Consider the following 24574-nt stretch of genomic DNA (forward strand, 5'->3'; position numbering starts at 1 on the left):
CTCTCTTTCTCTCTCTTGCAGACCAAGACCGCTCGCCCCGGCCAGGCGGCCAAAGAGGAGAGGACGGCCGAGGGTTCCAGCCTGGCGGAGCCCCCAGAAGCAGAGGGGTCCCTACCGAGGAGCGTGGGGGGACTGGTCCCCAGTGAGGAGGACAAGGACGGGTTTGGACAGTCCGGGGACCAACTCTCCAACTCTTCCAACTCCTCAGCCTCCTCAGTGACTGTCTCTTCGTCCTCGTCGGAGGCCAAACCTCAACCAGGCGCGTCGCTACCGACCACCGGAGTGAGGGGCTCCAGCACAGACGCCCCGCAGTCGGAGCCGCCGGCCGCAGGGCCGGACGCCCCGGCCGGGACCTCCGACACGGGGGGGAGGCTCGTGCAAGCGGAGGTGCACGCCTCGCTGGAAAACGGGGAGAAAGAGCCCCAATCTCCCTCGTCCTCCTCCGACGAGAAAGGAGCGGACTCTGAGTGGAAGAGCAAGGAGGAAGAGGAGGACGACGAGGACGAGGAGGATGAGGACGGTTCCAGGAGGGAGGATTACTCCGAGGGAGATCTGGTGGACATCAGTGCGTACAGCGGCCTTGGGGAGGAGGACTCTGGGGGGAGCCAGCTGGACGAAGAGGAGGACGAAGAGGACGATGAGCCGTACCAGCCGGAGAGCAGTTGCTCTGAAATCCCCGGCCTCCCCGAGGAAGAGGAGCCTGCACCTCCCAGCCGCAAAATCTGTTTCAGCACCCAGCCCATAAAGGTGAGTGAGATTTTTTCTGGCTCCGTCTCCTTGACATCTGCGACATGAGAGGTCTTTTTAATATGTTTCTTAAAACTAAGATTAAAGTCCAAAATGACACCCAAATATTTAAACTCTTCAACATTTTTCACTATGAAACTACCCACCAATATATTGGGACGGACACTATGCCATTGTTTGTTTGAAAAGTACATTGCAACCGTTTTTTCTGTATTCAGTGTAAGACAGAACTTGTTAAGCCACTTCATTGTCTTTTCCATGGCCACGAGAGTTTCTGAGCGAAGACGTTTGCGTCCCTGCCATGCGTGAAGAGAACGGTGTTATCTGCTTACATTAGGACTTCCACACCATCACAGATGGAGGGAAAGTCATTAATATACAGACTAAAAAGCAACGTTCCCAGGATAGACCCTTGGGGCACCCCTGAAGTAAAAGGCTGTGACAGGTGAAATTTTGTCGCTTACTCTCACGCATTGAAAGCGATCCGTGAGGTAAGATACTATTACTATACTCTTCCATAGTTTCTAAACACTTACCAGTTTGGGGGCCAAAATTGACAAGAAACCCCCCAACCATGGTGCCACACCATGCAGCAATGGTAAACGAGCGTGCACGTGCCTGCGTGAGTGGAAACAGCATAAATCCAGCACCGATCTCGATGGGAAATGTGGATCCACACCAATGTTTGGATGTTGTTGTGCTTTGAGCTGCTTACGAGCCGTAAGTGAGCCGCGCTCGTCTGTCCTGCTCGGCTGTGACGTGGGCAGGTCCAGACTTGTGTGGGGCGAGGCAAACGCTGGGGCGCAGGGACGCGTGTCGGGACGCGTTACTCGGGTCGTTGCGTCACGGGCCTGGCGTCATCTCATCTGACTTCCTCTGACCTTGAAACCTGTTTACTGGGGGAGCAACTGCCTCGGCTGCTCGGACAAAAGTTCCCACCTAGCGGGACCCCAGGACCCCAGGATGCCTGGACGCGAGTCCGCCGCTGATCCAGCTCAGCTCCTCAGTTGACCCAGGTCTCTGATGTCACATGTCCTGATGGTTCAACCTTTGCTCCAGTTGGTCTTGTCATCTAGACTTAGGACCCCCCCAACCCACACCTTTACCAAACTCTGCCCCCCATCATTGTCTGAATCGTCAATCCTGAAGATTTGATTTAGATTTTGGGTAGAAATTTAAAAAAAACAACAAAGTTAAACAAGGCAACGCGGCTGTTTTTTTCTTTTATTAGGGCCCGAGCACTTACAGTGCGAAGGCCCTATTGTATCTGTAGGAATTGTTTTCCTCTTTCTCGTTTTTATTTTTTTTTCTTCCGACGAAATGAGGGACTTTTTCCCCCCTAAACGTGCCCCAAAAGTCACCTAATTTTGCACGCAAGCCAGGCCTGGTGAAAAATTTGATATTTAATGGTTTGCATTAATGGGCGTGGCAAAATGGCTCAACAGCGCCCCCTAGAAGACTTTGTGCCTCAAGCCCCACAATACGGTTTGACGTACATGCACGAAAATCGGTACACGCCTGTATCATGTCGCAACTTAAAGAAAAGTCTCTTGGCGCCATGGCAGAAACCGAACAGGAAGTCGGCCATTTTGAATTAATCATGTAATTTTGGCGCAATTTATGCCATTCCTTCGGCCATTCCTTCGGCCGCTTCTTCGCCCGAACCGTAACGTGCACCCAGGTGTGTTATACATCAAAATGTGCGTCTCTATCCTGCGACGATGCGCATTACTTTTCTCAGTCAAAAGTGTTACCGTGGCGACGCTAGACGCCAAAAAGCGCCCCCCCTTCATCTGACTGGTCCATATTTGATAGTTCCTACTTTCTGCCATAACTTTTGAATGGTTTGACATAAAGACTCGTGGGTGGTGTCATTTCTGATATGCTTATGATGATAAGTTGAGTTTTATGTGAACAGCAAAGGCACTTTTTATAGTATTATTGACCTAGGAATGTGCCTAGGGCCCGTTCATCGCTGCTTGCAGCTTTAATTATTATTATTTTTCAATTTAGAAATAAAATATTGAGATGAGCTAAAACCTTGGCCAGCTTCCTCCCGTTGCTGTTTGGAGTCACGGCGTGGGTTAGTGATCCTGGTGCCGTCCTCATGTGGCCCGGAGCGTGTTCCAGCGGGGGGGCAGCAGCTTGAGCCTCTAAAGCTGCTGAGCTGCTGAACTCGGCACAGTTGACCGTACCTCAGCGCGGGCATCAGACGGACGCTCACACCCACACACGCAGAAACCACGCTGGGCTCGCCATGACGGGCAGCAACGTGCCACACGTGTAACAGACCTGAACTGAAGTTGCACAATAATAGTACTTCTAGATATTGGTGCCAGATAAGTGTGAGGAGGCAGAACCAGATATCATAATTGGAATAAACACAGTTGTTTCCAAGGCCCTGGAGACATGACCGACCTTCATTGTCCAGACTTGTGGGGTGTTGTAACTCCGTTATGAAACTATATAGTTTAATACGGGCCTTGTGATGAAGATTCTTCAGGTGATGAAAACAAGCGGCGAGTAGAGATGCACCGATCAGGATTTTTGAGGGCCGATCCCGACATTGCCGATCACCGATCACAGCGTCAAATCTGTGATGAGAAAGTATCATGAATTGTCTGTTTTATTGCAGGCTGAGGCAATGCAATATTCCACCCTCTAGAGACTCTTAGAGACGATATAGACTCGGCTTACAAAGAGTAAGTGTAGTTTAGTAGCTTCAGCTTTCCTGTAGTAATAATTACGTACAACATGTGCAGCAACACAGACATGTCACTCTCTAAAAGCTGATACAAATTGTAAACTATAAACCTTAGTTTTCCTGAGGAAAGAGGAATTCAATCTTACAATCAAAAATAAATTATGAATTATGAAGCTTTGCGAAAGCTTTAGCAATAGCATCTGCCGCGTGTGAGGAAACTCGGCGGACAGTCATCAGTGAAATATTTACGACGCGGCAACGCGCACCGCGGATCCAACCTGCTAACGTCACGTTTAAACCCGACGTCTTCTACAACAGAAAGCGTCTGATGAGCAAAGCATATGAATCAATTACCTTACGATGTAGTTCTTTATTTTTCCTGCTGTCATTTATAGGTCTCTGTTACAGCTGAGTTAGTGGCGTTGCTCCTTTTCTTTCTCTGCCTTAGCAGCAGCCAACTTTGGCAACTCAATATACTCCTTCGTGTGAAAAACGTTCAAATGTCTTATCAGCTTCGTTGTGTTGAAATTCTTTTATAACATTCCTCCTCGTGGTATCTCCTTTGCACACACTTTGCAAACTGCAAATTTGTTGTCCTTTTCAGACATTGTAAAACTCCCATAACAGCGACGCCATTTTCAGTTTTGAAGAAACTGCCATGCCCCCTTAGGACAGCTCGGTATGAGATGTGGGAACGCACGCGCGGGTGGCGGTTTGTTGTTGTAAACGTCATCAGATCGGCCGCTTTGAACTATTATTTTCCGATCCCCGATCGGGCCAATACCGATCGGTCACCGATCGATTGGTGCATCTCTAGCGACGAGGACGTCCAGACCCACGAATCAGCGTCTCTGCAGCGCTGGGTCAAGGAAGCAGCAGATGTGATGTGACCCGCTGCCTGACATGAGGGGGCGTCTGGGGGGTGGAGTGGTGTGGATGTGCTCTTATACGTCCAGGCGTTGGCATTAGCTGAGGCGCCCGGCAGAGAGATGAAGCCAGCCTTTATCTGGCGCTGAATTGGAATCAGCTGGTGAACGGAGCTGGTATTGAATCAGCGATGTGTGGCCCATTGTCTGTTTCCACTGTGGGAACAGGGTCTGCCCATCTCCCACCCCACCCCCCCGCCAGAGCGGGTGCAGGCTGCCCTTCACACTGGGGATACCGTGTGGGGGCAGCGGGGCTCCCGGGGCTGCCGGGCCTCCGTGCACCCGCCCAGCGGCCGCCGGAGGAAACGCCGGCCAGTCTGTCTCAGCTCTGCTCTTAGTTCCTGCACGAGGAACGGGAACTATCTGTGCTGCACAAGGACACCTTTGTGAGTCTGTTGGGAGCAGCTGGAATGCAGCTGGGTGTGTTTGTTTTCCTTGAGAGACGCGCACACACACACACACACACACACACACACACACACACACACACACACACACACACACACACTCACACTCACACACAGGTTGATAAGAATCACAGAACGAAGCTTTGTTCGGGGAAAAGCCTCCTGGTGTATTTTTGAACTGAAACAGAAAAAGCAACATTCTTTTCCTCTAACAGAGTTGAGGGTTTAGTTGAGGGTTTAGTTGAGGGAGGCCCGGGTGACGGAACCAGCGGGTTGTCGGGCCCGGCTGCAGGTGATCTGCTCCGCTCACCTGGGACAGCCCCCGGGCTGCAGGTGTATCTCACTGACCTGATCTTTGCTAACATGCAAACCAGCGAGCAGCCATTCCTGAAAGACACAGTTACTAGAAAGTTGAATGATAACTGAACACATGAGCTGGACACACCTGCACCCAGGTACCTGCACCCCAGTAGCTGCACCCAGGTCCCAGCGTGGGCTGATCAATCAGTGCAACAGGTTTAAAGGTTTAAGGGTGATCAGTGCACCTCGTCCCAACGGTTGTGAGCACTTAGCTCACTAGGGCTGCTTCCCCCGGGGGGGGATGGATCAATACCACTACACACCTCATCATCTAGAGACAAACAGGCTATCCAAGCCTCTGATTTGTGGCCTGTATGCCAGGACTCGTGCAGCAGAGTGACGGCTCAGATTTATGAAGCCCGACCCTGGAAACCAAACACCTGCCAAACTTCTGACATGATTTTTAATTCTTGGAGAATTCAAGTGTTGTTATTGATCCTTGTCTGATGGAAAGGGATTGTTTAGTCCGTGTTTGATCTGGGAACATCTGAGCTGCATGTTTGCAGCCTCGTTGTTTATAAGAGGACGTGGGCCAGGGGTGATACTTTCTTACCCCGGTCCTGGGGTTAAACCTCCCAGCATGCACCTGGCGCAGGCTTCCATAGGGGCACCGTTGTTGTTGTTGTTTTGCTCGCACACTGAGCGGTCGAAGCGGGAGCACATTTCCACAGCCTGGTTACTCAACAGGAAGGAAGCGTGACAGCAGGAAGCAGCCGAACATGCCTCCACCGTGACCCTGTTTGAGAGAGACGGTGCACGGGAGCGCGTGAGCGGGTGAGCGGGCGTGTGCGTGTGAGCGCGTGTGCGTGTGAGCGTGTGAGCGTGTGAGCGTGTGAGCGTGTGAGCGTGTGAGCGAGCGTGCGTGTGAGCGTGTGAGCGAGCGTGCGTGTGAGCGAGCGTGTGAGCGTGCGTGTGAGCGTGTGAGCGTGTCCTCTGCTCTCGGTGAATGTACATGACGCTGTAGAGAGGAGCTCCCACGCACTGGAGCCCACGGCTCCGTCTCGCTGTCTGTGCCACAGACGTTTGCATTAGCATACGTACCAGACGGGGCCGCGGGGACGAGCCAGGCTCACACTGAGCGGCGCGCCGTCGCCATGGCGATGCAGCCGCGGCCACGTGACCACTGGTCAGTGGGGAGATGAAAGGCATCATGGGAGGACACGAAGTACACGTGAAGTCAAAGTTCAAAGTTATTTATTTGTGTAAACGACAGTATTTTTATATTGTGATGGACATTTAATTTTTTTTTTTTTTTTATAAAAAAAAAAAAAGAGTTGTAGAGTAGTGGGTTTGGGTCTGGAGGACCAGGTTCAAGCCCCAGCATGGCAATCAAAATAAGGAAAAAATGTGGTCCCCTCTCATTCATTTTCTCACACCTCAGAAATGGATATTTCCCTTTCACATTAACAAAGTAATGCACTGCAAAAACTCCTAATCTTAACAAGAATATTTGTCTTATTTCTAGTTAAAATGTCAAATTTTTTCACCTGTTTCAAGTAGATTTTCACTTAAAATAAGTAGAAAAAATCTGCCAGTGGAACAAGATTTTTTTGCTTGTAATTAAAAGATAAATCTTGTCCCACTGGAAGATTTTTCTGTGAACATTTACTTGAAACAGGTTAAAATTGTCAAATAACAAGTTATTTTTCTGGTAATGACTCTTGTTTTAAGTGTAATGAGATTTTTTGACTAAAATGAGACATTTTAACTAGAAATAAGACAAATATTCTTGGTAAGGTTTTTGAGTTTTTGCAGTGTGAACAGACAGAAGAGTAAGACTGGCTAGGGTGGGGGGCTGTTTATGTATTTTGACCTTTATTTTATTTTTATTTATTCATTTATCTATTGTTATTCTTAGCTATTTTTCTTTCTTTGCATTTTGCATTCCACATTTTATATCAGTTTCTTCATTTATTATTTTCTAAGAAAACATAAAAGGTCACTATGACCTGTACTCTATGCGCACTGATGTTTATACTGTAAATTTGTAACTGTATTTTAATGTGCTCTAATAAAACACACTTGAAAGGCAATCAAAATCAGCCACTTTGGGCCCCTGAGCACGGCCCTTAACCCTCCCTGCTCCCTGCACGGCTACCAGTCTAACCAGTGACGGGTTAAAAGCAGAGGACAAACAAAGAGATTATTAGTATAAGGAGCTCCCAGGCCTTTATGGGGAAACAGCTAGTTTTTATTGGACTCATTAGGAACCACCTGACCTTTGACCCGTGCTGCCCACCGGCAGGTGTTCACCACCTACTCCAACGAGGACTACGACCGGCGGAACGATGACGTGGACCCCATGGCGGCGTCGGCCGAGTACGAGCTGGAGAAGCGCGTGGAGAAGCTGGACCTGTTCCCCGTGGAGCTGGAGAAAGGTTCGCACACATCAGGCTTATTTCCAGCGGTTGAGAGTCAATCAGTCAAGTGTGTTATGTAACCAGCCCCCACACGCACGCGCACGTGCACACGCACACCCCCACTGACTGGTCCTGCAGGAGGACACACACAGTCTGCTTGCAGCGCCTTTATCCCCTTATGGGATTACATTTAGCACAGATTAGCCTAATTAAGAGCTAGTCATTCTGGAGGGAATGGATTTGAACCAGCAACCATGTGTGGTACAGTAGCTGCTTCCAGCACGGCATGCATCCAGACACAAAAGTGGTTATATGATTACATTATATTATATATTATATGATTATAATAACATCAGTGAGCGTTATTGCTAGTGATGCACGGAAATGAGAATTTGTGGCCAAAACCGAAACCGAAACCGAAAATAATAATAAACACTTGGTCGAATACCGAATAACATACCGAACATGGTTCTTCGCAGTTTTTCCATTTATTTTGCCAATTTTTTCACCATTGAATATATATAATAAATGTGCTTTAGGCATGCTTTTCAAAGAAAAAAATATTTTACAAAATTACAAGGTAGAAATATTTATTGAACATGAACAACTGAACATTTCCCAGTATTTTTTAAATATTCCAGCAGACATTATACCAACAAAGCCCAATAACTAGGCAAAATAATTTTTTTTCCATCTTTGAGCTGACATTAGGCCCATAATTGACTGCTGAAAAATTGAAACATAGGCCTTAAAACAAAAAAAATGCATTTAATGCATTAAAGTGCATTGTAAAAAAAAAGTGAAAAAGAAGTGGATAAAAGAGAATAAAGAAAAAGAAAATCACTCCCTTTCCCGTACAAGTATTTATATGGGAAAGGGATTGATTTTCTTTTTATTTATTTTGTTTTATCCAGTTCTTTTGCGTCATCTAAACACGCCGTTATTAATTGTTCGAAAGTGTTTTTTTTGCTATTTTCAGCCGAACAATTTCAGTTCCCGAACATTCGGTGCATCACTAGTTATATCTCCCAGAGGTGAGGGCCGTGTGAGTGACGTGTGTTCGTGCCCGTGTCTCCCAGACAGCGACGGTCTGGGCATCAGCATCATCGGCATGGGTGCGGGGGCCGACATGGGCCTGGAGAAGCTGGGCATCTTCGTGAAGACGGTCACCGAGAGCGGAGCTGCTCAGAGAGATGGCAGGTACCCTGTTAACTTGCCTCCGCTCGTCCCGGGACTCCTTCACGCTGGATCCAGATCCTGTTAGCTGAGTCTGAGACGTCCTCGTGTGGAGGCCGCCATGCACGGCAGCGGAGACGGATCACCGCTTTTCAATCTGTTTGGTCTGTCCCTGCAGGATCCAGGTGAACGACCTGATCGTGGAGGTCGACGGGACCAGCCTGGTCGGTGTCACGCAGACGTTTGCTGCATCCGTGCTCCGCAACACCTCCGGCACAGTCAGGTCTGTTCCATACACGCACGCACGCACGCACGCACGCACGCACGCACGCACGCACGCACGCACGCACGCACGCACGCACGCACGCACGCACGCACGCACGCACGCACGCACGCACGCACGCACGCACGCACGCACGCACGCACGCACGCACACACAGTGATGCGGATGGCTCACTGCAAAAACTCAAAATCTTAACAAGAATATTTGTCTTATTTCTAGTTAAAATGTCTAATTTTTGTAAAAAATATCATTACACTTAAAACAAGACTCATCACTATATAAAAAACAACAATTTTCACCTGTTTCAAGTAGATTTTCACTTAAAATAATTAGAAAAATCTGCCAGTGGAACAAGATTTTTTTACTTGTAATGAGAAGATAAATCTTGTTCCACTGGCAGATTTTTCTACTTATTTCAAATGAAAATTTACTTGAAACAGGTGAAAACTGTCAAATAACAAGTTATTTTTGTGGTAATGACTCTTGTTTTAAGTGTAATGAGATTTTTCTGACTAAAAATGAGACATTTTAACTAGCAATAAGACAAATATTTTTGTTTTTGCAGTGTGAACAGACAGAAGAGTAAGACAGGCTAGGGTGGGGGGCTGTTTATGTATTTTTACCTTTATTTTATTTCTATTTATTTATCTATTGTTATTCTTAGCTATTTTTCTTTCTTTGTATTTTGCATTCCACACTTTATATCAGTTTGTTCATTTATTAAGTTCTAAGAAAACAAAAAAGTGCACTATGACCTGGTGAAACAGGTGAAAATTGTCAAATAACAAGTTATATTTCTGGTCTTGTTTTAAGTGTAATGAGATTTTTTGACTGAAAATGAGACATGTTAACTAGAAATAAGACAAATATTCCTGGTAAGACTTTTAGTTTTTGCAGTGCTTTTGGTTGTTCTGCTGTTCGTGAGTTTTTCACGATTCGAATGCTTCCAGGTTTGTGATTGGCCGGGAGAAGCCGGGGGAGCAGAGCGAGGTGGCTCAGCTGATCCAGCAGACTCTGGAGCAGGAGAGATGGCAGAGGGAGATGATGGAGCAGAGATACAAACAGTACATGGACGAAGATGAAGAGGTACTTGCTGTAACACACACACACACACACACACACACACACACACACACACACACACACACACACACACACACATTCAGTTTGCATCAGAACACACCGTCGCAGCTTTGTCTTTTCAAACATCCCAAAACATAAAGTATTGTTTCCTGGTCTGGAAACTTTTCAAAGTTTCAAACCATAACTGTCTGGTCTGGTGGGGCTGCTGCCTGGGATTATCCCGTGTCCCTCTGTAAATCCAGCCTAAAATCATCCTCATTTACTCCCTAATCTGAGGAGGCTTGGGAGGGGTTTGTTAGCCACGGGGAGTCCACAGTGTCTTTGCATGACAAAATGTCGCCTGTGTGGAGCCACCGGTCCCCTCTCTTCCAGCTCTGTGCAGCTTCTCCACCTTGTGGTGAGATTGAGGAACTCAATCACAACAATTAAGAGTTTGAAATGTAATTAATCAGGCCGCTCCCGGCACGCTCTGTGCAGATTAGAGTAGCTGTAGCAGTAGGTAGTAGGCAGTAGGTGACTTGTCCCTATTCCTTGCTACTTGTGGAAATGTGTTTTCTGTGTTCTGTCTTCACACACGTGAGTTAAATAAGCGACTGCATTACATGTGCAGAGCATGAGTCAGACCTGCAGTCAGACCTGCAGTCCTGCAGTCAGACCTGCAGTCCTGCAGTCAGACCTGCAGTCCTGCAGTCAGACCTGCAGTCCTGCAGTCAGTCCTGCAGTCAGTCCTGCAGTCAGTCCTGCAGTCAGTCCTGCAGTCAGACCTGCAGTCAGTCCTGCAGTCAGTCCTGCAGTCAGACCTGCAGTCAGACCTGCAGTCTGTCCTGCAGTCAGTCCTGCAGTCAGTCCTGCAGTCAGACCTGCAGTCAGTCCTGCAGTCAGTCCTGCAGTGAGACCTGCAGTCAGTCCTGCAGTCAGTCCTGCAGTCAGACCTGCAGTCAGACCTGCAGTCAGTCCTGCAGTGAGACCTGCAGTCAGTCCTGCAGTCAGTCCTGCAGTGAGACCTGCAGTCAGACCTGCAGTCAGACCTGCAGTCAGTCCTGCAGTCAGTCCTGCAGTCAGTCCTGCAGTCAGTCCTGCAGTCAGACCTGCAGTCAGTCCTGCAGTCAGACCTGCAGTCAGTCCTGCAGTCAGTCCTGCAGCCAGTCCTGCAGTCAGACCTGCAGTCCTGCAGTCAGTCCTGCAGTCAGTCCTGCAGTCAGACCTGCAGTCAGTCCTGCAGTCAGTCCTGCAGTCAGACCTGCAGTCAGTCCTGCAGTCAGTCCTGCAGTCAGTCCTGCAGTCAGTCCTGCAGTCAGTCCTGCAGTCCTGCAGTCAGTCCTGCAGTCAGTCCTGCAGTCAGACCTGCAGTCAGACCTGCAGTCAGACCTGCAGTCAGTCCTGCAGTCAGTCCTGCAGTCCTGCAGTCAGTCCTGCAGTCAGTCCTGCAGTCAGACCTGCAGTCAGACCTGCAGTCCTGCAGTCAGTCCTGCAGTCAGTCCTGCAGTCAGACCTGCAGTCAGACCTGCAGTCAGTCCTGCAGTCAGACCTGCAGTCAGTCCTGCAGTCAGTCCTGCAGTCAGTCCTGCAGTCAGTCCTGCAGTCAGTCCTGCAGTCAGACCTGCAGTCAGTCCTGCAGTCAGTCCTGCAGTCAGACCTGCAGTCAGTCCTGCAGTCAGACCTGCAGTCAGTCCTGCAGTCAGACCTGCAGTCAGTCCTGCAGTCAGTCCTGCAGTCAGTCCTGCAGTCAGTCCTGCAGTCAGTCCTGCAGTCAGTCCTGCAGTCAGACCTGCAGTCAGTCCTGCAGTCAGTCCTGCAGTCCTGCAGTCAGACCTGCAGTCAGTCCTGCAGTCAGACCTGCAGTCAGACCTGCAGTCAGACCTGCAGTCAGACCTGCAGTCAGTCCTGCAGTCAGTCCTGCAGTCCTGCAGTCAGTCCTGCAGTCAGACCTGCAGTCAGACCTGCAGTCAGACCTGCAGTCAGACCTGCAGTCCTGCAGTCAGACCTGCAGTCAGACCTGCAGTCAGACCTGCAGACCTGCAGTCAGACCTGCAGTCAGGAAATGCACTTTCCAGAAGCTGCTTTTAACAATTTCCTTGTTCAGGAGACCATGAGAATGAAGCCAGTCTTATCTTCCTAATACGAGCTGAAAACGTGATCTTTTCATATTTGGGGTCAGATGAATCATGAACACGGCCCCCCACGCTAGAGCACACTCATGTGGACACTAATGTGGACACTAATGTGGACACTAATTCGGACAGCTGCGTTTCCTCTGGTTTGATGTTCCTCACAATAAAACCCAGTCTGACATCCTAACTGTGTCACAGCGGCAACGTAGGAAGTGGAGCTGGAGATCCAGTAGGGCGCTAGTGGAGCGCGGGGGCTGAACAATCTTGGGGAAATATCTGATTGCCATATTTCTGCTAATTATTGCCATTAGCAATTTGATTTGCGATAAAATGTTGGAGAGTCGCGGACCTCGCTGTGTTTGAGTTTTGACCGGCTACCGACACTCGGGGCAGGTGAGGGTGCAGGGGCCACGCCCCCATCAGTGCTCGGGGACGAACCACCGCTGGAGCATCAGCCCTGTAGCACTCTATAATGTAATAATTTCCTGAAAATGTAATAACACCTGAAAATGTAATAAAATTTGCACTTACCTCAATCAAACATGTAATAAAACCCAATAATGTAATAACTTCCCCAATAATGTAATAAATTATCCTGACGGATATTGTAATAACATGTATTACATGGTACTCAAAGTCTGCAATTTAACCCAATAGTCATTCTGGTGTTTCAAATCCAGTGATTATAACATTCTTAGATACTTAAAACACAAAATGTAAAACTCTGGACTGAAAATGAACATATATATTACATTATTTGTCAAGTATTACATTATCAGTTTTGGAAAGAAAAAAAAAAGACCCATCTGAAAATGTAATAAATTCCCAATAATGTAATAAGGTATTACATTATTGATAAAAATGTTATTACAATATCAGTCAGGATATTTTTTTACATTATTGGTGAAGTTATTGGATTTTATTACATTTTCGATTGAGTTAAGTGCACATTTTATTACATTTTCAGGCGTTATTACATTTTCAGGAAATTATTACATTATAGGGAGCTACAAGCCCCCGTCTTTACCTACTCGGGGAAAGACCAGGCCAGTCTACCTGTCCTGCGTCCTCTTAGCACATTCTCACTAAAGGCCAATGCTGCTACCAGCTATGCAGATGATGCACAAGTTTACCTGTCATCCCCACCGGACACGCCACAATCTCTGCACCAATCTCTGCACAGATGAAGGATCCCTACCTTCATCTTGACCCGTCAAAGCCATCCTTCGTTCAACCTCCACTTCCACCAATATTGGCCTGGATGTTTATCTCTCAGAGCTACTGGTCGTGACTGCTTTGATCTCTACGACATCAACAATACCAAACCCGACTCAATATGCAAATCAACCAGTGGTACAAGCCATGCTCATATCCCACCTCCATAACTGTAGTACCCTCCTAGCTGCTCCTATAAAACACAAGTCTCTGACATTTGTGTCGTAGGTGATCTCGGGGTCCACACCTGGCTATATTAAGGGCCAATCCCAATGTTCACCCTACTCACTACCACTTCACCCTCAAAATGAAGCCACAAAGGGTAGGGCTTTGTAATGTTCCCTAGGGATTGGGACACCACTTGCTACTTCACTGCGTGGTTTAAGTTCGGGTACGTAAGCGACTGCGTAGTTACGTTTGCACATACGTCACACCATATCAGGAAGCCCAGAGATAAAAGCTGTTTTAATTTCAGCTGTAGCGCTGTTAATATGCCACTTTATTCAGTTTTAATATTTTTTCAGGTAAAAGTAACCGTTAAGATCCCCAACCTGGGCTCAGTTTATCCAAATAACGCCTGTTAAGAAATTTGATCTGATGTTTTCGGGGATGAGAAGAGCAGCCGACAATTTATGGTTGATAAATCAGCCATTATTCTGGGGAGATCTGAAAAAACAAGCAAGCAAGTGATTATGTACATTCACTGAGTGAATATTATGAAAGTAAAATATATATTTCTCGCTAGAATTGTAATCAAAACGCATTTTTATGCAGAAACTAACTCAAAATATTGATTCATACCCCCTACCCCTCGTTATCCCCACTAGCCCTACATGCAAAGAGGAATTGGGACACCACTACCCTCACGGGAACGCGCAAAATTTAGGGGTAGGGCGGAAAAGTAGGAGTAGGGGGGGGATTGGGACTGGCCCTAACTCACCTGTAAAGGGTTACGCCCTTCAAGAGCACTGCGCTCTTCACTAGAAACTCAGCCAGCCTGCTACTCTCCTCACACGGCCTTGGTCCAGACTGTTCTCCCACATCGTTCCTCGATGGTGGAGCAAGTCCCTCGTCCCTCTCTGTGTTCAACAAGCTGTTAGAAACTGTGGTCTTCCATGAACACCTCTTGTTGTTTAGCTCCCTCAGCTGCACTTTAATGTCGTCTTAGTGAGACTTATTTAAATACTGTCTTATCCACACCTACTGTGTGATGTCTTTGTTACTGTGTCGCTTTGGATGAGAGCGTCTGCTGAATGTAAAGTAAAGAAGGAACGGCTCTTTGGCAGAACCAGCCCTCCCTCTTGTGTGCACATTTATGCACATGGTCAGGGGTGCACATAGTGGGTCCTGGAGGGCCGGGGTCCTGCAGGTTTTAGGTGTTTCCTGCTTCAACCCACCCTGAACGGCGGGCCTAATTAAAATCAGGTGTGTTGAAGCAGGGAAAAACCTGTAGGACGTTCAAAACCTGCAGGACATCCAAACCTGCAGGACATGTAAACCTGCAGGACATCCAAACCTGCAGGACATGTAAACCTGCAGGACATCTGATATATCAGGGATTAATCCATCTGATGCAATAAACATAAAATGTTTACATTCATTAGAAAATGTAACATCTATGTCTAAATCTCCTTTATTCTCCTATTTCCACACAGACGGGTGAATATGCAACAGACGAGGAGGAGGAGATGAGTCCCATGTTCCCCAACTCCATCGAGGTGTTTGACCTGGCGGAGAACCAGGACATGCTGTCCCCGGTGGAGCTGGACCCGGAGAAGCTGGCCCACAAGTTCAAGGAGGTACGTGTGACTCGCATCACCCCGGAGATGGTCTGAGAGGGTTCTCACTAGGGCTGAAACCATTCCTCCAATAATTCCAGTAATTCCATTACAAAAAATGATCGAGGAATTGTTTAATTTCACCAGCTCAAAGCAGGTATTTCACCCGGACTACATACACTACTACAATGCTGCACAATGCGCTGACGCCACACACGTAAAGGAAGAAGAAAGAGGCGTATATATGTTTGGTTTTAGTAACATGCCATGCTCAGATGGGAGACACATGTAGCTCAGTGCTTAACTTTTAATTTCAATCCACTCTATATTCTTCTGGTCCGTTCCCCTATATGTTCCCCCTCTAACCCGATACATACATAGGTTCCTCTAAACATCTGTTCCTGCTACAGTTTTAACTAAAAGAAAAGGCAGAAAATGTCAGAAAAATAAAAACGTAATAAAGCTAACTGGGTAGTTTTCAGTTTGTGCTCCAATACAGCAGGGCTCATCATTTTATTTTAAACACTGCCAAAACTCAAGATCTTAAAGACTTTAACTTAAAACTTAACTAGAACTTAAAATGTGCTTGACACAAATGAAAGTTCAATTGAAACACGTGGGAAAAACACCTAACCTTTTAAGTTGTGTGTGTTATCAGGTGTAATGGCATTTTTAGGTTAGAAATAAGAACATTTCTTGGTAAAATCCTTAGTTTTTTGAGTGAATCAGTGAATTTGGTCAACTGGTGTAAGTTCAGGGTTTTTAAATGCACAACCATGAACCTACTGTATTATATAATTTAGTCTTAGTATATGTCAATTAACATCTAACATCTTATGTATATTTATAATCGCTCTTTAACTAAACAAAAATATGTTTTATCTGATTACTCGATTAATGGATGTAATTTTCAGTAGAATACTGGATTACTAAGATATTGGATATCTGCAGCCCTAGTTCTCACGCGCCCGTGTCTCCGCAGCTCCAGATCAAACACGCAGTGACCCAGGCCGAGATCCAGCTGCTGAAGAGGAAGGTGAGGAGGCTGAATGACCGTCATATCCATGTACTGCAGATAATAGTGTAAATACTCCTGACAGCAGCTCCCTGCTGTTCACGGCGATGACTTAACTCTGGCTCTTTCTCCAACACCACCCCCTTCCTCCCACACTGACCCCATTACCTCCAGCTAGCTCATGCGGAACAGGATAAGTTGCGTTGGCGGATGGAGCGTGCTCAGTTGGAGCAAAACATCAGAGACAGCAAAGAGAGGATGGAGAAACTGGAGGGATACTGGATGGAGGCGCAGTCCCTTTGTAAGGTAAGTTCTTAGAAGGAAAGGCAGGTTTATTTGTACCGCACAATTCAACACAAGGTCATTCAAGGTGCTTCACATCAACATTTCATTTCATTTTTTATTTATTCCAATCATGGAAATACGCAAACAGAAAAAATTAAAAACAAACAAGTAAAATAACAACAACATAATCATCAACTAAAGCAGTGCTCCCCAACCCCCGGTACCGGACCGTGGGTCATCTGGTACCGGGCCGCACAGAGAGAAAAAATTATTTCTGTAGCCCCGACTGATGATGGATGACTCTCAAACTGATGGTTCACAATGTTTTTATTCCTTGGATGTAAATACACTGCAAACACACCGTAAGAGCTATAAAGGAATAAAATAAAATAAAATAGTTAGTCTTTCTACATTCATATAAGTTTCATTTAACTTAAATACAGACCAACGCAGCTGCTCGCTCGCTCGCTCGGTAATAACAGCTACATAGGCTGATTTATGGTTCCACGTTACACCTACGCAGGGCCTAGGGCGTAAGGTGCGCGGCGACGCCGTAGGCTACGCCGTCGATTTAACGAGGGACCATAAATCAGGCCTACGCTAACCACAATACATGAATAACCATGACAGCCAAACTCAATATGGACATAAATACGGCATAACATTCGCAAAGAAAACAAATCCTTATCAGAAGGTGATTTTTGTGTCAGTTAGGCTCCACTTTAGCATTCCTGACACTCGTTTAGTCTTTCAGACACACTTTCTACAGCCGTTAAACTTTTACCAGGCTGTGTGCTGCAAAATGTGCTGCAATTCGGTCCCGAATTTCCCGCGCTGTCCTGCGGATGTGACGTCACATGACGCTGCATGTGCGGTCTCCCCGTTCTCCCGTGCCGGCTTCGCTGTTGGCTGCAGTACCCCCAACGGCCGTCGTGGTGAAGGGTGGCGCTAGAGAGTCTCATTTCTTAAAAGGAGCCTCACGCTCCTTTAAATAACGTTACCAAAACATAAAAACACATTTATAGAAATACTCATATTAAAGGTAATTTACAATTTCCATTATTTTATTTTATTTTTTCGAAAATTATGTTTTATTATTATTCATTATTATTATTACTATAAAGAAAATACCACAGTTTTTAACGCCAATCTTGTCATTTTATTTAGTTTTTATCAACTACACCTTTAGATTGGGCCGTGAAAATATTGTTGACATTAAACCGGTCCGCGGTTCACAAAAGGTTGGGGACCAGTGAACTAAAGCATATTCCATAACCAGAAAGGAGCAGGAAGAAGAAAATCTTATTATACCTGCCCCTCCCTCAAAACAAAATTCAACAATAATAACAGATGGTCTGCACAATTACAATTACTCAGTTAACGTCACAAAGAAAGGAAAACAAAAAAATCAAAGATAGATTGTCTGTCTCCATACTAATATATTATAAATCTTAACTCTTTCATCCATACATTGCTATTTTTTCCTCTTTACATTTTTTTTTAAACTGAAATATGTTTATACAGCCCTTTAAATCATCATGTAATGAATTCCATAACTTAATCCCAACAACAGAAACACTCATCTGCTTTAAAGTTGTTCAGGCAAATAGATGTTTAAAATTACATTTTCTTCGACTATCTTCATTATTTGAACTGAAAGTAAACATGTATTGTACATTTTCTGGTAATGCTTTACCTTTAGCTGTGTACATGATTGTGAGTGTTTTTAACTGTATCTGTAACATTAAAAGCGGCGAGAGACAATTAAACAGTAAATAACAAATAAAGTGATAAGAAAAGAGGTAAAATAATAAAAAGCACAAGTTGTTAAAAAGTAAGGGTAGTAGAGTACAGCAGGTACATCTCATTCTTACAATGGCAAGAATTACGTTTCTATACGGTCAAAACGTACAAAGACCGGTATAATAAAGTATTACAAAAGTAATCCGTGCCCATTCGTGCGTAACAAAGACCTCAGGTCCGGGCGGTAGGCAGCTATCAGGAAATATTCTTATTCTTTAAACAAGTTCACTCCACTTTTGTCTTAACTGTATATTTAAAAGGACCTTCCTGTCACTGACGCTGAGCTTCTGTTTCAGGCCGTGGACGAGCACCTGAAGGAAACGCAGGCGCAGTACCAAACCCTGGAGAGGAAATACAGCAAAGCCAAGAGAATGATTAAAGAATACCAGCAGAAGTAAGGGAGGGGACCGGCAGGCGGAGTAGAGGCGGGGAGGGAACACAGAGAGCTGAACCTGCATGTGTGCGTTCACTTTGCAGGGAGATCGAGTTCCTGAAGAAGGAGACGGCTCAACGTCGCGCACAAGAGGAGAGTCAGGCCACGCATAAAGAGGAGACGGACAACCTGCAGGAAAAGGTGCTTGAAGCCGTAGTGCTCCTCTTTCAGATCACACGTTCTTCTTACATCATTTCCATTCAAGGATTCATTATTGTGGATTTGAATTGTACGTGCTGCAAAGCAGGAACAGTGGATTAACCAGCAATCATCCGATGTCACGCTGGTTGTAGGGAGTCCTTTTCTCCCAGTCCTTTTCTCCCATGACCTCCGTGTCAACACATTTGACTCTCGACTGTTAAACACAACCAGCAATTCTCAGCACAAATATAGGACTGTGTTGAAAAAATCGATTTTCCGATTCTAAATCGATTCTCATATTAATTCCTAAAAATCGATTCGTATGTCTAAAGATCGATTTTTTTTTTTCATTATTACATTTTCGTTCGGTGAACTTTAATCTCAGCAGTCACATCATTTAATTCACACATGCGTGTGGTGTGAAACTATCAAACAATAAACACAGTGTCGAAGAGAAGCTGCAGCGTTAACAAAGCTGGTTTTGAAAACTCCTGAACTAAATTAACTTTTCTTTCGAGAAAATGCTGGATTTCAGCTTAAATTTCAAAATGTTATATTAGTTCAATGAAGTTTATATTATCTATATTTACTACAGCTTGTTTGGTTTCTTCTGTTATCTGACACACGGTTTGTCATGACATTCCTGAAAAATCCCTGGTGCTTCATGTCCAGCTGTGTGTCTGCTGACAGAATACATTAGACAAGCTAACATGATTTGTTTACTGCATGAGTTGTTGCAATTTGCAATTTAAATGGATATTGAAAAGCCTATTTGAGTTATTTATTTCACAATAATTATTGTGAAATTATTATTTCACTAGTTATTTTACAGTCATATAATTCAGGCAACAGCTCAAAAAACACTTTTAATAACACTAATCCAAATCAATATTGGATCGAATGAAATCCTAATAATCGATTCTGAATCTTAAGAATCGGAATCGAATCGATTCTTGACATTTGAATGGATCCCCAGCCCTACCTGAACCTGACATGCATGTTCATGTTCTCCGACTGTGGGAGGAAGTAGGAGTTTCTGGAGAAATCCAGGGAGAGTTCAAACCTCCGGGAGTTGAACCGGGAACCCTCTGGCAGAGGAAGCGGCAGCGCCAAAACCACCGGGCCGATGTGCCGCCTCAGCTGGAGTTACAGCCACTAAAACTGGTAGATGTCAGCGTCGCGCGGAGTGCAACCTAACTTCCTCTCAGCTGTTTAATTGTTTAATTAGGATCCCCATTAGCTACAGCAGGACTGCAGCTATTCTTCCTGCCAACATTTTAAAATAATACAGTACTAAACATAACATAATAAAAGCTAACCAAATACATTTCCACTAGATAAAGAGAATATCAAATTAAAAATACTCTGCAAAAAAAAGCAGACATTCCACAAAATAATGACAGCGAAATGAGAAGATAACACAAAACAAAACAAAAACACTGCACAGTTAAGATTCATCTGAGGTCGTCAAAAAGTCTGAAAAGCAGTCCACAATTTCATTTCATTTGTAGTCTAGAACTACACAACTGATCTAATACAGAAATAAATACATTCAAAAACAGTCATAACCAACTAGCTGTGTTGTTAAGATTAGGTGAGACTTTTATTTATCTGCAGTCGTGGGAAGTTGAATGATCAAAATATGCAAAAGTAGACACATTTACATTGTTCAACTACCAGCATCACAGCCAGGATACCAGCAACCAAAATGAGCTTTCAACTTCCATTAAGTTATCAGCACAAAGAAGAGAGGAAATATTTACACATGGACAATTCATTCAGTGAACATCAAATATTTAGGACCCGAGCACTTACAGTGCGAAGGCCCTATTGTATCTGTAGGAATGTTTTTTTTCCTTGTTTTATTTTTTTATTTGTTTTGTTTCCCTTCTTCTGACGAAATGAAGGCCTTTTTTCCCCCTAAACGTGCCGCAAAAGTCACCAAAATTTGCACACAAGCCAGGCCTGGCGAAAAATTTGATTTTTTTTTTTTTTTAATACTTTTTATTTTGTCTTTTTCAAGTTACACAAAAAGGAAAGAGAAAAAAATAGGGGGAGATGTAATTTGAATAAGGCGCTCAACAGCGCCCCCTAAAAAACTTTGTGCCTCAAGCCCCACAATACGGTGTGACGTACATGCACGAAAATCGGTACACACCTGTATCATGTCGCAACTTAAAGAAAAGTCTCTTGGCGCCATGGCCAAAACCGGAACAGGAAGTCGGCCATTTTGAATTAATCGTGTCATTTTGGTGCAATTTATGCCATTCCTTCGGCAGTTAATGCGGCCTGAACCGTAATGTGCACCCAGGTGTGTTATCCATCAAAATGTGTGTCTCCATCCTGCGACAACGCGCATTACTTTTCTCTTTCAAAAGCGTTACCGTGGCGACGCTAGACGCCAAAAAGCGCGCCCCCCCTTTATCTGATTGGTCCATGCATATAAAACTTTGTGCCTCAAGCTCCAAAATACGGGTTGACGTACATGCACGAAAATTGGCACACACCTGTATCATGTCACAACTTAAAGAAAAGTTTAAGTAGAATAAAAAAACTATGCTGGCTTGAATGACTACGTTTTTTCAGAAAATGTAAATAAGTGATACTGACAGTATCCTCGTGTGTGTTCCCCCAGATTTCCGACCTGGAGACCAAAGTGGATGCCTTGAAGACGCCCCAACCCTCCTAACCTGCTGCTACGTCCTCCCTCCTGTCTGGACTGGGAGAGGAGGAGCTCTGCCTTCGTCGCGACCAGGGCTGTATTATATACCAATCAATCATTCACTGCATGGACAGGGAGCGGAGGGATGAATGCAGCATCTGTAATATCTGCAGTCCTCCCCGTGTGTCTTCCTGTCAACCAGCTTGGCAACAAACAGAAACCACCACCAACAACTTGTATTTCATCTCATTTTTCTTCTCTCCATCAACAGTATCTTTACTCGGTCCCATCAGTTAGACAAAGTGATTTCACAAAAAGCGCTTTTAATTACCTGGCTCATCACAAAGTGCTTTATAGGGTGACAGAGACGTGAATCCAGAAGCGAAGGGAACAAATAAGAAAGGGCCAATGATTGTCGTTGCGGGGGAACGAACCGCGTGCTTGTTTTATGTTGTTTTGTTTTTGAGCGAAGCGGAGCGTCGTCTCCAAGTCTTAAAGCTAAGTCTCTGTCCTGTGCAAACATTCACCGACTCAACGACGACTAGAATACATTTCCACTGCATTTTTAGCAACCCTCGTAGTGACGCCAAACACAAGTTTAAAAAGGAGTTTGTAGCCGGCGTCGGAGGTGATGCTGCACCGGCATCACACCCTGCACTCACCGGTGTGCAGGAAGAGTGCGTGAGTGCGTGTGTGTGACTGAAATGCGAGTGTGCTCTAAAAATGCAATCCATTTGACGTTTAGTTACTAAAAAAAAACAAGAGGAAAGAGAAATTCCTGATCCAAAACTGTGAACCTGCAGAGAGCCCCTGAAACGCCAGCCTGTGATCTTCCTTTTCTTCTGAAAAGACTTTGTGCTTTCCATCTCTGAATCGCGACGGGTGAAATATTTGTATATAAGTACACGTAAGTTCATGTAAAAGCTCGGAGACATTAACTGGACCTGAAGCCGATTGGCCAGTGAGGGAGCGATGACCCCTGACCCCTGGCTCAGTATTTCTGTCAGTTTCAGCTCTTTTCTATCCACATTAATGGCAAACAGGGTGTGAATAGTGGACCGTGTGCTTGTAGAGCTAATAATATGTATATTTGTTGGTGTAGAATACAGTCGGTTTACATGCACATCAGTTTCTCATGTTGCTGGCACAAGGACAGACTGCTTTCAGGTTTATATGTGTATATATATATATATATATATATATATATATATATATATATATATATATATATATGTGTGTGTATATATATATATATATACATATATATATATACATATACATATATATATATATATACACTGTATGTTCATATACAGGACTGTCTCAGAAAATTAGAATATTGTGATAAAGTCCTTTATTTTCTGTAATGCAATTACAAAAACAAAAACGTCATACATTCTGGATTCATTACAAATCAACTGAAATATTGCAAGCTTTTTATTATTTTTATATTGCTGATTATGGCTTACAGTTTAAGATTAAGATTCCCAGAATATTCTATTTTTTTGATATAGGATATTTGAGTTTTCTTAAGCTGTAAGCCATGATCAGCAATATTAAAATAATAAAAGGCTTGCAATATTTCAGTTGATTTGTAATGAATCCAGAATGTATGACATTTTTGCATTACAGAAAATAAAGGACTTTATCACAATATTCTAATTTTCTGAGACAGTCCTGTATATGAACATACAGTGTGTATATATATATATATATATATAGTGAGTACGCTGGTATTTGTGAGGCTTTTCTCAGGTTATATGGTCAGCTGAGAATATTCCTGGAGGTCGTGGAGTCAGAGTTGCTGTAAATATGAGGTTGGTAGAAACGGGCAGGCGGGACACGTGACGACGTTCTCTTTTAACCTTTTTGATGTAAATGAGTCACTCGTGACCTTGAAGGAGCTTCAGTTCACCTGGTAGAGGACGATAAGATCACGTGCAAAGTGAAAAGCAGTTGTTATTTGAAGAGTTTCTCCAGCGCCCGTGTTAGTGTTACTGATTTGCTAATAATATCTTTCTAACAATATCTCCCCTGCCCCGCGACAATAACGACTATTAGGACGAGTTTACACGTGCCAATTGTTAGATTTCCATTTTGATCTTAGTTGACGGTATCCGGCTCACACCCGACCTTTGACCTCTCTAAAACCCTCAAGTCCTTTTTTTCGTCCCGGCCTCTGAATTTTGTGTTGCAGCTTGACCTGCTGAGTTGTGGTGATGGGCCTTCCTATTTATTACTCCGTTGTTGCTTGTTAGCCTGTACACTGCAGTAGGACCTACTCGTAAGAAGCTATTGATGTACTCTGAATTAGACTTTCCTTCTTTCTTTTTTTCTTCTTCTTTTTCTTTTTTATGAATAAACTACAAATGTCACCAGTGAGGATCCGTGACGGTCATGTTAACGCGCTGATCCCTTCCCACCAGCGAGCCATCAGTATTTTTCTCCTGCTGTAGCAGGATAGTTTAGTCTTAGACGAATGTGTGGGGAGTCACATGGGGGAGAAGTCACATGACACGTGAGTGTTTTTTCGGAAAATTGTACGCAGCTGTTGCATTAGGGGTGCCAGTGCCCAGTACCAGTATTATGCCTTTAGAAAATGTCCTTAACTTTAACATACATATCCTGTCATCAGTCAAATATACCTGCTTTTTCTTTTTTTTTTTTTTTTTTAATTTCCCCCAAACTGAATCATCTTCATTCACATAAATGCAATAAGTTGTAAGGATGCTCAGTAACGTTTGAAATGTGAGCCACGAGTTGCTCTTTTGTGTCTTCAAGCAGCCAGGGAACGCTGAGAACGGACTAATTGGCCTCGACACACACTGCTGTTACAATAATGTTTCTGCAATTATAAAGTATCCAGATATGTTGGAATTACCCAGGGGTGCTTTATTATTTGCGTGGGTGTCCGCGGACGGGGAACAGAGGGACCAGAGGGAACAGAGAGACCAGAGGTCAGATCCTGCTGCTGCTGGTTATTATAGGAGCATTTAAAGTTGGAACAAACTCTGGGATGAATGAGGGGGAAATGAGGGGGAATGTCCGGACGGTTGGTCTATCGGGACAACACGGCTTGCTGGCG

The 24574-nt window shown here is 44.8% G+C and overlaps 1 protein-coding gene across 2 annotated transcripts in view; it reads left to right on the forward strand.

The window, feature by feature from the left end:
- LOC133422160 (neurabin-2-like) overlaps positions 1–22251 on the forward strand; it is a 39627-nt gene extending 17376 nt beyond the window's left edge. For both annotated transcript variants that reach the window (XM_061712084.1, XM_061712085.1), the window contains exons 5-15: positions 22–747; positions 7390–7522; positions 8584–8704; positions 8859–8963; positions 9914–10049; positions 15028–15171; positions 16133–16186; positions 16340–16471; positions 18550–18647; positions 18731–18827; positions 21463–22251. In XM_061712084.1, coding sequence (XP_061568068.1) covers positions 22–747; positions 7390–7522; positions 8584–8704; positions 8859–8963; positions 9914–10049; positions 15028–15171; positions 16133–16186; positions 16340–16471; positions 18550–18647; positions 18731–18827; positions 21463–21516 — 1800 coding nt within the window. In that variant the 3' untranslated portion in view covers positions 21517–22251. The remainder of the gene's footprint in view (positions 1–21; positions 748–7389; positions 7523–8583; positions 8705–8858; positions 8964–9913; positions 10050–15027; positions 15172–16132; positions 16187–16339; positions 16472–18549; positions 18648–18730; positions 18828–21462) is intronic.
- The last annotated feature ends 2323 nt before the right edge of the window (positions 22252–24574 follow it).

This window comes from Cololabis saira, chromosome 21 (assembly GCF_033807715.1).
Source record: "Cololabis saira isolate AMF1-May2022 chromosome 21, fColSai1.1, whole genome shotgun sequence".
NCBI classification, from domain to species: Eukaryota; Metazoa; Chordata; class Actinopteri; order Beloniformes; family Belonidae; genus Cololabis; species Cololabis saira.